Source organism: Oryctolagus cuniculus, chromosome 3, assembly GCF_051225735.1.
Source record: "Oryctolagus cuniculus isolate XC-2025 breed Fujian yellow rabbit chromosome 3, ASM5122573v1, whole genome shotgun sequence".
Lineage (NCBI taxonomy): Eukaryota > Metazoa > Chordata > Mammalia > Lagomorpha > Leporidae > Oryctolagus > Oryctolagus cuniculus.
In genome coordinates this window covers 75,260,765-75,273,830 of record NC_142869.1, presented here as the reverse complement: position 1 = coordinate 75,273,830, position 13,066 = coordinate 75,260,765, and the positions used below count along the sequence as shown (strand labels likewise).

Sequence of the window (13,066 nt, the reverse complement as noted above, 5' to 3'; positions counted from 1 at the left end):
CAGAGTCAGTGAACTCAAGGGGCTTCCATAGCCTAGACAGCTCATAGCAAGATTTGATTTGGTGATTGCTGACGCCATAAATAAGAGTGCCAATTGTTAAATCAACAACGGGAGTCACTGGGTACATGCTCCCCACGTAGGATCTCTGTCCTTAATGTGTTCTACTATGAAACTTAAAAACAACACTACTAGTCGAACAATACCCTATACCTTGTGCGGTTGTGTGAGTGCAGCCTGTTGAAATCCCTGCTTAGTATATACTAAGTTGATCTTCAGTATATGAAGGTAATTGAAAACGAAACGTGATGAAGGGCGGGATGGGAGAGGGAGTGGGTGAGGGGAGGGCCATGGGAGGGGGGAGGTTGGGGGGGGGAGCCACAACAATACAAAAGTTGCACTTTGCAATTCGGGACGTGCTCAAGCTGACTTACCTCAAACAGCAGAGTTAGAAACATACCAGGGGATTACAATTCAATCCCATCAAGGTGGCATGTACCACTGCCATCTCACTAGTCCAGTTCACAATTGATCATAATGATAGGACTAAGAGCCAAAGGGAGCACATAAACAAGACTAGTGTCTGCAAATACTAGCTGATAGAATAAAAAAGGGAGAGAATGGTCCAACATGGGAAGCAAGATACACAGCAGACCCATAGAATGGCAGATGTCCTAAACAGCACTCTGGCCTCAGAAACAGCCCTTAAGGCATGCAGATCTGGCTGAAAAGCCCATGAGAGTATTTCAGGCATGGAAAGCCAAGACACTCTGGCAAAACAAACAAACAAACAAACAAAAAACCCTACATGAAAGATCTCTGCGAGTGAGATCCCAGTGAAAAGTACAGGTCATCAAAGAAGGAGGTACCTTTCTCTGAAGGGAGGAGAGAACTTCCACTTTGACTATGACCTTGTCTAAATATGATCAGAGTTGGTGAACTCAAGAGGCTTCCATAGCCTTGGTGACTCATGACAAGAGCCTAGGGAGATTACTGATGCCATAAACAAGAGTGCCAATTTGTTAATTCAACAACAGGAATCACTGTGCACTTACTCCTCATGTAGGATCTCTGTCGTTAATGTGCTGTACATTGTGATTTAATGCTATAACTAGTACTCAAACAGTATTGTTCACTTTGTGTTTCTATGTGGGTGCAAACTGTTGAAATCTTTACTTAATATATACTAAACTGATCTTCTATATATAAAGAGAATTGAAAATGAATCTTGATGTGAATGGAAGGGGGGAGGGAAGGGGAAAGGGGAGGGTTGCGGGTGGGAGGGAAGTTATGGGGGGGGGGAGGGAGCCATTGTAATCCATAAGCTGTACTTTGGAAATTTATATTCATTAAATAAAAGTTTAAAAAAAAGGTGCACTTTGTAAATTCACATTTATTAAATAAAAAACTATATAACAAACAAAAAAAAGAAAAAGAAAAAAAGAACTGATTTAGTGATAAAACGTAACTATTCTCAAAATTTAAATGGCAGTTATGAGATGGATAATCTTTCTTAACTACTTAAGCTTTGACAGTACAGTGACAAAAAGGCAAAGGTAAATAAAATAAAATGAAATTTATGAAAAATTATTTTTGTCTCTTGCTGTAAAATGAAAAATTATTTTTTTAAAAAGGAAAGTGTTAGACTGATTGTATCCTGAAAAGTTAAAACAAAATTGGACATAGGGATTATCATCCTTTTGTAGTGCTTTGACCTCATAAACTCTAGCAGTCAATCAGAAGTTATTTACAAAATTGTGTTGCATCCACAGTAAAACTAATTCTTTTGGGTGTATTTGGCAAGATCCAACTTCACATAGAACTGGGTCAGCAACAGAATCCCTAACATTTTTTAGGTTTTCTAAGGCCTATGTTCTACTAAAAAGTTATAAAAGTATCCGCCTGGTTACAATCTTTGTGTCGTATCTGTCTATACAGAGTTCACGAATGTATTACATCAGGTGAAAATGATAATAAAATGTTGCAAATTCATTGAAATCACAAATTTAATATAAAATTAATACAAAAAAGATTTTATCTTTTTCTTTGCTTTTCTTCTAGGTCTGGTGAAACCATAATTACAATGAAAAATTGGGTGCTTAATACAAAGTATTTATATCAAACATGAGACAGAAAATGCATGCATGCATTCAAATATTTTGTTGGGTTCTTCAGTTTTGTTAATTCTTTCCAATAGCAATATATTTCTATGAAATGATTGAATAATTTATAAAAGTATAGTTTATGTAGAAATGCTTTTTACCTGAGAAAAATTGGAAATTATTAATTTATTATATATAACATTATGAAGAATTAGAATATTTTTCAGTTTTCTTGAAGCCCCAAATTTGTTTCATGAGAAATTAATACTAATATTTTCTGAAGTCTTTATAATTCAGGATAATTTCAAGAGCGGAAAGCACATACAATTATATAGAAATTTAATCTCAGAGAATTTAACTCAATAAATTAGCCATCTATAACATATTTTATTTAGGTATCTGTCAGGTTCATTTAGGACAGCTTTATATGTTATAAATGATTTATTTCTCATTTTTCATAAGAAAACATGCATTTCCCATTTCTTAAACAGATGGATACTAACAACATTGTGGTAATGCAGTATGTGTTGATAGTACAACAGTTCCAGGTATGCAGTAGGCAATTAGCAGCAAAACAAGACTGATTAAAAAAACACTCACTTTTTTATTGATATAGTAGGGGTCCAGGTCCTCCAGGGGCTCTGACACCATCTCTGGAGGAATGTCTCCATAAATAAATGGAAGGTTCTTTCCAGCTTCCAAGTCACTATTTGGCTTTGGGCCATTTTCATCATCATCTTTCTTGTCTGGTTTGGGATTCTTAGCCTTTTCTTCTGCAATGCGCCTTTCAATAGCTGCAAGAGACTCTCTGGTGAAGAAGTTGAAGCTGTCAGGTCCTGGTGGTACAAGCACTGTTTGCTCCATCTTGTCATCCTGCACATCTTAATTACCATCTACTCTGCATATGAAAGTCCTAAGTGAAGAAAAGAATACAGATACTTTAAGGAGAAGATTAGGAGAAGATGTTAATATCAATACATTCTTTTCATGGAATATGAACCAGAGGCTGTTAGTTTTAGTTTACTGAATTTGAAATGAAATTTATAAATAAGAATTCTTAACAACATATTTTTCTATGTCGAGTGTTGTAGAGCAGCCAATGTTTATTAATTCTTGTGCTTGACTGATATAAGAGATGTGGTATAAAATAAAAGAATGAAAATACATTGGACCAATTACCAGTCACTGATGGAGTGTTCACTCTGTGACCCATGCAGAAGATGGAGACTGTGCTCTGAGAGACAGGACAAACTCAGTCAACAAGGATGGAACAGAAAGGATTTTTCTCTGAGAGGACAGATCTGACTCTGTAGGTCAGACTAGTGACTCCTAGAGATCCTGATGAGAATAGCTTGCCACACCAAGCAATAATTATCAATCAGATAGTCACCACAGTCCAAATTGGGCCTTAATCTATCCTAAGATTTGAGATTATGGGAATTTGCTCACTTCATAGGCAGCACCAGAGCTGGCTTATTGAATACATAAAGAAAATAGTCAATTCTCTATTAGACAAATTTGCATGCATAAGAAGGATGCAAAAACTAGGTTGGGGAAAAAAAAGTATTAGACTGAGGAAAAGGTAGGGGAAAGAGCTGTGGGTGCAGAAGACAGCTAGATTCTTCTGTTTCAAGAAAATCTATCAGAATGAAGACAGGACCTATAAACTCAATAAGAACTGACTTTTTCCCCCCCACTAAAGCAATAATGCAGTTCTTGCTAATTCTAGTCTCATAGCACTAAACAAATTATGAGGATTTGAGGCAAAATTCTCAATTCTATATAGCAGAATAAAATGTGATCTGATGCCAGAAACCAAATCCCAAATGCTTTGTCTTAAGGAGTATTTAATATAAGCTCAAAGTTCCACAGATATTACTAAGCAAAAATGTTTCACAGTCCAATTTACCACATGAGCATGGATTTTATATGAACACTGCATTAACTCTTTAAGACCAGCAAGCTATTATACAGTTAATTACATTTTTGGTGTATATAAATGGTAAGATCGACAAAACCCCAACTTTCAGACATCTTACTATCAAGATAGTGTGGTACTGGGGGGCGGAGCCAAGATGGCGGAATAGTGAGAGCGCTCACTGATAGTCCGGGAAAATTTAGTTTAATAAAAGTGGAGTTACAGTAGCCTCAGAAAAAGGATCAGGAAAAAATTGCAGAGGAAACTCTTCTGGATCTAGTGGCTGTGACTCGGAGGACCTACGGGGAAAGCAAGGTTGCCCACTGCTTGGAAGCCGAGCCGCGGGAGCCGCAGGGTCTGCGCAGTAGTGCAGGAAGGGGAGTGGATGTGACACAGACGACCAGCAGGGAGAGCAGGGACACCCAGGGCTCTGAGTCCAAACATCGGCGCTGGAAGGGGAGGTGAGCTCAGTAACCTGAGACATTGGTGGGGAAACGGCGGTCAGAATCTAGAGGGAAGCAGGCTTGAGGCAGGAAAGTTCACCAGACTGACTACAGGAGAGAAGGAAAAAAAAAAAAAAGGTAGGGGGGTACTGGTACAGAGGAGTTTCTCTCTCCGCCAACCTTGCAAAGGCGAGCAAGACACAAAGAGCAGGCCCCACTCTGGATATGCATAACAAAAGGGGAGAGCTAAGGAACTGAGGCACTACAATTCAGTAGCCTAGGCAACCCAGTGGGAGTCCGCAGGAGAAACTGAGCCCGCACAGACTCTTTGGGTAGAAGGCAGAGATCAGAAGCTAAATATCATCAATTCTGTTCAGCTGTGCGGTATTACTTACCTCCTGAATAAATAAAATAAAATAAAATAAAATAAAATAAAATAAAATAATATAACATAAATAAATAAACAAACAAAAGAGATTTACCACGCATAACCTGAGGGTGTCACTTTTGCACACCCGTAACCCGGAAGAACCAAGCAGAGCTCTCAGCACACCCATCTCAAGCCTCCAAGGCTCCTCCAACAGCAGACAGTCCACTTAACACAGACATAGTATAAAAAAAAAAAAAAACTCACAGTGAGGGAAGAAGAATTAACAATGCCAAGCAACAAACACAAAAATCGAGGGAACAAGATCAACAATGACACTATGACGCCTCCAAATAAACAAAACACCCCAAGCCAAGATTATGAAGATGATGAGATAGAAGAAATGCAAGATATGAATTTCAAAAAATTTATAAGAACATTTAGAAGTTTCCAAAAGCAAATCCTTGAACTCTCGTGAAAATGAAATTTTAAGGAAGAATCAAAATGAAACACAGAAACTAGTAGAACAGGAAAGTGTGATAGTGAAGAGAAAACAAAATGAAATGAAGAGCTCAATAGATCAAATGACAAACACATTAGAAAGTCTAAAAAACAGAGTCAGTGAAACAGAAGAGAGAATATCGGACTTAGAAGACAGAGCACAGGAAAACATACAGTCAAACCAAAGAAAAGTAGAGGAAATTAGAAATCTAAAAAATATTATTGGGAATCTACAGGATACTATTAAAAAAACCAACATTCGAGTTCTAGGAGTTCCTGAAGGCATGGAGAGGGAGAAAGGATTAGAAGGCCTTTTTAGTGAGATACTAGCAGAGATCTTTCTGGGTTTGGAGAAGGACAGAGACATCCTAGTACAGGAAGCTCATAGAACCCCCAATAAACATGACCAAAAGAGATCGTCACCACGACACATTGTAATTAAACTCACACAGTGAAACATAAAGAAAAGATCCTAAAATGTACAAGAGAGAAACGTCAGATTACTCTCAGAGGATCTCCAATCAGACTCACAGCAGAGTTCTCATCAGAAACACTACAGGCTAGGAGGGAAGGGTGAGACATAGCACAGGTGCTAAGAGAGAAAAATTGCCAGCCCAGAATATTATATCCTGCCAAGCTCTCATTTGTGAATGAAGGTGAAATAAAGACCTTTCATAGCAAACAGAAATTGAAAGACTTTGTGGCCACTCGTCCGGCCTTGCAAAAGATACTTAAAGATGTGCTACACTCAGAAACACAGAAACACGGCCATCAATATGAAAGAAGGTAAAGGAAGAAAACCTACCAGTAAAAGAGCATAGGAAGCTCAAAGCATATACTAGAAAATATCTCCGGGAAAATGGCAGGGTGAAGTCACTATGTATCAATAGTCACATTGAACATTAATGGTCTGAATTCTTCAGTTAAGACACCGATTGGCTGAGTGGCTTAAGGAACAAAACCCAACTATTTGCTGCCTACAAGTAACACATCTCTCTAACAAAGATGCATGCAGACTGAAAGTGAAAGGTTGGGAAAAGATAATCCATGCTAACAGAAACCAAAAAAAAGCAGGTGTAGCCATATTAATATCAGACAAAATAAACTTTAATTCAAAAACTGTTAAGAGAGACAAAGAGGGGCACTATATAATGATTAAGGGTTCAATTCAACAGGAAGATGTAACTATTAAAATGTATATTCACCTAATTACAGGGCACCGGTCTATTTAAAAGATATGTTAAGGGACTTAAAGGGAGACTTAGATTCCAATACAGTAGTACTGGGGGACTTCAATACTCTACTCTCAGAAATAGACAGATCATCTGGACAGAAGATCAACAAGGAAACAGCAGATTTAATCGACATTATTGCCCAAATGGATCTAACAGATATCTACAGACCTTTCAATCCTACATCTAAAGACTTACATTCTTCTCAGCAGTGCATGGAACCTTCTCTAGGATTGATCACATGCTAGGACATAAAGCAAGTCTCAGCAAATTCAAAAGAATTGGAATCATACCATGCAGCTTCTCAGACCACAGTGGAATGAAGCTGGAAATTATCAACTCAGGAAAGCCTAGAAAATATGCAAACACATGGAAACTGAACAACATGCTCCTGAATGAACAATGGGTCATTCAAGAAATCAAAAGAGAAATCAAAAACTTTCTGGAAGTAAATGAGGATAACAACACAACATATCAAAACTTATGATGGCAAAAGCAGTATTGAGAGGCAAGTCTATAGCAATAGGTTTCTATATCAAGAAATTGGAAAGGTACCAAATAATTATGAGCTTTCAGCGCATCTCAAGGACCTAGAAAAACTGCAGTAAAGCAGACACAAATCTAGTAGGAGAAGAGAAATAATTAAAATCAGAGAAGAAATGAACAGGATTGAATCCAAAAAAACATTACAAAAAATCAGCCAACAACGAGCTGGTTTTTTGAAAAAATAAAATTGACACCCCATTGGCCCAACTAACTAAAAAAAGAAGAGAAAAGACCCAAATCAATAAAATCAGATATGAAAAAGGAAACGTAACAACAGACACCACAGAAATAAAAAGAATCATCAGAAATTACTAGAAGGACTTGTATGCCAGCAAACAGGAAAATCTATCAGAAATGGATAGATTCCTGGACACATGCAACCTACCTAAATTGAGCCATGAAGACATAGAAACCCTAAATAGACCCATAACTGAAACAGAAATTTAAACAGTAATAAAGGCCCTCCCAACAAAGAAAAGCCCAGGACCAGATGGATTCACTGCTGAATTCTACCAGACATTTAAAGAAGAACTAATTCCATTTCTTCTCAAACTATTCAGAAGAATCAAAAAAGATGGAATCCTCCCAAATTCTTTCTATGAAGCCAGTATCACCTTAATTCCTAAGCCAGAGAAAGATGCAGCACTGAAAGAAAATTATAGACTAATATCCCTGATGAACATAGATGCAAAAATCCTCAATAAAATTCTCGCCAATAGAATGCAACAACACATCAGAAAAATCATCCACCCAGACCAAGTGGGATTTATCCCTGGTATGCAGGGATGGTTCAACATTCGCAAATCAATCAATGTGATTCACCACATTAACAGACTGCAAAAGAAAAACCATATGATTATCTCAATTGATGCAGAGAAAGCATTCGATAAAATACAACACCCTTTCATGATGAAAACTCTAAGCAAATTGGGTATTGAAGGAACATTCCCCAATATAACCAAAGCAATTTATGAAAAACCCACGGCCAACATCCTATGGAATGGGGAAAAGTTGGAAGCATTTCCACTGAGATCTGGCACCAGACAGGGATGCCCACTCTCACCACTGCTATTTAACATTGTTCTGGAAGTTTTAGCCAGAGCTATTTGGCAAGAAAAAGAAATTAAAGGGATACAAATTGGGAAGGAAGAAGTCAAACTATCCCTCTTTGCAGACGATATGATTCTTTACTTAGAGGATCCAAAGAACTCTACTAAGAGACTATTGGAACTCCTAGAGGAGTTTGGCAAAGTGGCAGGATATAAAATCAATGCACAAAAATCAACAGCCTTTGTATACACAAGCAATGCTATGGCTGAGGAAGAACTGCTAAAATCAATCACATTCACAATAGCTACAAAAACAATCAAATACCTTGAAATAAACTTAACCAAGGACGTTAAAGATCTCTACGATGAGAATTACAAAATCTTAAAGAAAGAAGTAGAAGAGGATACCAAAAAATGGAAAAATCTTCCATGCTCATGGATTGGAAGAATCAACATCATCAAAATGTCCATTCTCCCAAAAGCAATTTACAGATTCAAAGCAATCCCAATCAAGATACCAAAGACATTCTTCTCAGATCTAGAAAAAATGATGCTGAAATTCATATGGAGGCAAAAGAGACCTCGAATAGCTGAAGCAATCTTGTACAACAAAAACAAAGCCGGAAGCATCACAATACCAGATTTCAGGACATACTACAGGGCATTTGTAATCAAAACAGCATGGTACTGTTACAGAAACAGATGGATAGACCAATGGAACAGAATAGAAACACCAGAAATCAATCCAAACATCCATAGCCAAGTTATATTTGATCAAGGCTCTAAAACCAATTCCTGGAGCAAGGACAGTCTATTCAATAAACGGTGCTGGGAAAACTGGATTTCCACGTGCAGAAGCATGAAGCAAGACACCTACCTTACACCTTACACAAAAATCCACTCAACATGGATTAAAGATCTAAATCTATGACCTGACACCATGAAGTTATTAGAGAACATTGGAGAAACCCTTCAAGATATTGGCACAGGCAAAGAATTTCTGGAAAATACCCGGAAGGCACAGGCAGTCAAAGCCAAAATCAACTATTGGGATCGCATCAAATTGAGAAGTTTCTGTACTGCAAAAGAAACAGTCAGGGGAGTGAAGAGACAACTGACAGAATGGGAAAAAATATTTGCAAACTATGCAACAGATAAAGGGTTAATAACCAGAATCTACAAAGAGATCAAGAAACTCCACAAAAACAAAACCAACAACCCACTTAAGAGATGGGCCAAGGACCTCAATGGACATTTTTCAAAAGAGGAAATCCAAATGGCCAACAGGCACATGAAAAAATGTTCAGGATCACTAGCAATCAGGGAAATGCAAATCAAAACCACAATGAGGTTTCACCTCACCCCGGTTAGAATGGCTCACATACAGAAATCTACCAACAACAGATGCTGGCAGGATGTGAGGAAAAAGGGACACCAGCCCACTGTTGGTGGGAATGCAAACTGGTCAAGCCACTATGGAAGTCAGTCTGGAGATTCCTCAGAAACCTGAATATAACCCTACCATTCAACCCAGCCATCCCACTCCTTGGAATTTACCCAAAGGAATTTAAATTGGCAAACAAAAAAGCGGTCCACACCCTAATGTTTATTGCAGCACAATTCACAATAGCTAAGACCTGGAACCAACCTAAATGCCCATCAACGGTAGAATGGATAAAAAATCATGGGATATGTACTCTTTAGAATACTATACTGCAGTAAAAAAAAAAAAAAAAAAAAAAAAAAAAAAAAAAAAAAAAAAAACAATGAAATCCTGTCATTTCCAATGAAATGGAGGAATCTGGAACACATCATGCTGAGTGAAATAAGCCAGTCCCAAAGGGACAAATATCATATGTTCGCCCTGATCGGTGACAACTGACTGAACACCAAAAAGGAAACCTGTTGAAGTGAAATGGACACTATGAGAACCGGTGACTTGATCAGCATAGCCCTGACTGTTAATGAACAACTTAATACATTATACCTATTAGTATTTTTTTTGTCTGTTCTACTTAATACTACTGGTTTAATTCTGCAATTAATACACAGTTATTCTTAAGTGTTGAGATTTAACTGAAATGTGACCCCTGTTAAATATAAGAGTGGGAATAAGAGTGGGAAGAGATGTACAATTTGGGACATGCTCAAGCTGACTTGCCCCAAATGGTAGAGTTAGAAACATACCAGGGGATTCCAATTCAATCCCATCAAGGTGGCATGTACCAATGCCATCTCACTAGTCCCGGTGATTAATTTCTGTTCACAATTGATCATAATGATAGGACTAAGAGTCAAAGGGATCACATAAAGAAGTAAAGGGCCTGCTAATTCTAACCGATAGAATAAATAAAGGGGAGAGTGATCCAACATGGGAAGCGAGATACACAGCAGACCCATAGAATGGCAGATATCCTAGACAGCACTCTGGCCTCAGAATCAGCCCTAAAGGCATACGGATCTGGCTGAGAAGCCCATGACAGTATTTGAGGCATAGAAAGCCAAGACACTCTGGGAAAAAAAAAAAAATCTAAATGAAAGATCTCTGTGAGTGAGATCCCAGTGGAAAGAACAGGTCTTCAAAGAAGGAGGTACCTTTCTCTGAAGGGAGGAGAGAACTTCCACTTTGACTATGACCTTGTCTAAATAATATGAGTCGGTGAACTCAAAAGGCTTCCATAGCCTTGGAAACTCATGACTGGAGCATAGGGATATTACTGATGCCATAAACAGGAGTGTCAATTTGTAAAGTCAACAACAGGAGTCACTGTGTACATACTCCTCATGTAGGATCTCTGTCCTTAATGTGCTGTACATTGAGATTTAATGCTATAATGAGTACTCAAACAGTATTTTTCACTTTGTGTTTTTATGTGGGTGCAAACTGTTGAAATCTTTACTTAATGTATACTAAAATGATCTTCTGTATATATAGAAAATTGAAAATGAATCTTGATATGAATGGAAGGGGAGAGAGAGTGGGAAAAGGGAGGGTTGCGGGTATGAGGAAAGTCATTGCGAGGGGGGAAGCCATTGTAATCCATAAGCTGTACTTTGGAAATCTATATTCATTAAATAAAAGTTAAAAAAAAGATAGTGTAGTATTGTAAAGAGAATAGACAAATAGATAACAGAACAGAGAGCCCATATATAGTCCCACAAAAATGTAAACAAGCCACATATTGGGAGAAATCACTTTAAAAACACATTTTGATAAATGACATCACTTTTGAAATATACAAAAATCTTAAATCTCAATAGTAAGAAAACAAGCAATCTGAATCTGAATAAGAAGTAAGTCAAAGGCTTGTACAGACTCCTCATTGAAGAAGAAGTATTGCCTACAAATAAGCATATGAAAAGTTGCTGTACGTGTCATTAGTAAAGTGCATGTTAAAACAGCAATAGCATACCCTTAACACAGCAATAAGATACTCGTAACACACCTATTAGAATGGTCAAAGTCTAAAACACTGACAACAGTAATTGTTGGTGAGGACACAGAGCAAAAAGAACTGTCATTCACATCTCATAGGGAGGCAAAATGATATAGTTACTTGGAAGACAGTTCAGCACTTTCTTACAAAACTAAACATAGTACTATCACATGATCCAACGACTGAGCACATTAGTATTTAATTCAGAGGAACTGCATTCACATGATCACACAAAATTCTGCACATGGATATCTATAGCTGCTAGGATATTAATAGCTGCTAGAACTTGGAAGCAACCAAGATGTCCTTTAGTGAGGGCATGAATAATCTGTGGCACATACAGATAATGGAGTATTATTCAACACTAAATAGAAATGAGCTATCAAGCCATGAAAAGAGGTGGGATAATTTTAATTCTTTTATTTCAACTCCATAACATTATGGAAAACACAAAACTATGAATGCAGTTAACAGATCAGTGATTGTTAGGGTTTAGGGAGAGGGAAAGATATATATACACACACACACACACACACACACACACACACATATACATGTAAGTGGATTTTCAGTAAAAAGGTCAGTGGTTGTCGGGGATTAGGGAGAGGATATATATATATATTATATATATAATTACTTGTGGGGAGCAACTTGGACTAGACTAAGTTACTGGAATTAAGACTTATTCTATGCATCTGCTCTCCCACAATATGGCGCTGAGAAGGGAGAAACAGCTTCTACACAGCTGCCTCCAGTTCAACCAATAAACTGTAGGACCTGCTCCTGATTGGAGGAGAGCAGCGTACTCTGCATGTGGGTAGCAGAGTTGGGATTGGTGGAAAAGGACTATAAAGGAGGAGAGAGACAACATGCACCAGGAACATCTAAGGGGAACATCTGAGGGAACACCTGTGCAGCCCTCGAGAGAGCCGGCCGGCGGTGTGCCGCTCCCCCGCGGAAGTGGGGAATGTGGCAGGGGGAACCGCCCTTCCACGGAGGTGGAAGGGACGGTAGCCAACCCGGGAAGAACCAGCAGCAAACCCGGGGAGGGCCGAGCAGACGAAAGAACAGCGCAGGGTCCTGTCCCCTCCATGAAGACGGGGAGCGACATAATGGTGCCGTGACTCGGATATGAAGCCTAGGCAGGGTTTAGTGTCGTTCCTCCATGAAGAGGGGGAGCGACAATTACTAAAGGAATTTTTAAGGTGGTAAATTACTTTGAATGATACTATACAGTGCATGTGTACCATTAAACATTTGTCCAAGCCCATAGACTGTATACTACCAAGAGTGAAATCAAAAGTAAATCATGGTCTTTGGTTGGTCATTGTGTTTCAGTGCAAGATTATTAATTGTGACAAATGTACCACTCTGTTACAGGTTGCTGACAGTGAAAGAGAATATACATGTGGAAGAGCACATAGCATATAAGAATTTTTGTGCTTTTGGCTTAGTCTTTCTGCAAATGTAATGC

At 38.2% G+C, this 13,066-nt stretch overlaps 1 protein-coding gene across 7 annotated transcripts in view; it reads right to left on the bottom strand.

The window, feature by feature from the left end:
* LOC100009591 (sodium channel protein type 1 subunit alpha) overlaps window positions 1–13,066 on the bottom strand; it is a 161,567-nt gene that overhangs the window by 78,632 nt on the left and 69,869 nt on the right. For all 7 annotated transcript variants that reach the window (XM_051848547.3, XM_089329073.1, XM_089329074.1 and 4 more), the window contains one exon: window positions 2,700–3,012. In XM_051848547.3, coding sequence (XP_051704507.1) covers window positions 2,700–2,963 — 264 coding nt within the window. In that variant the 5' untranslated portion in view covers window positions 2,964–3,012. The remainder of the gene's footprint in view (window positions 1–2,699; window positions 3,013–13,066) is intronic.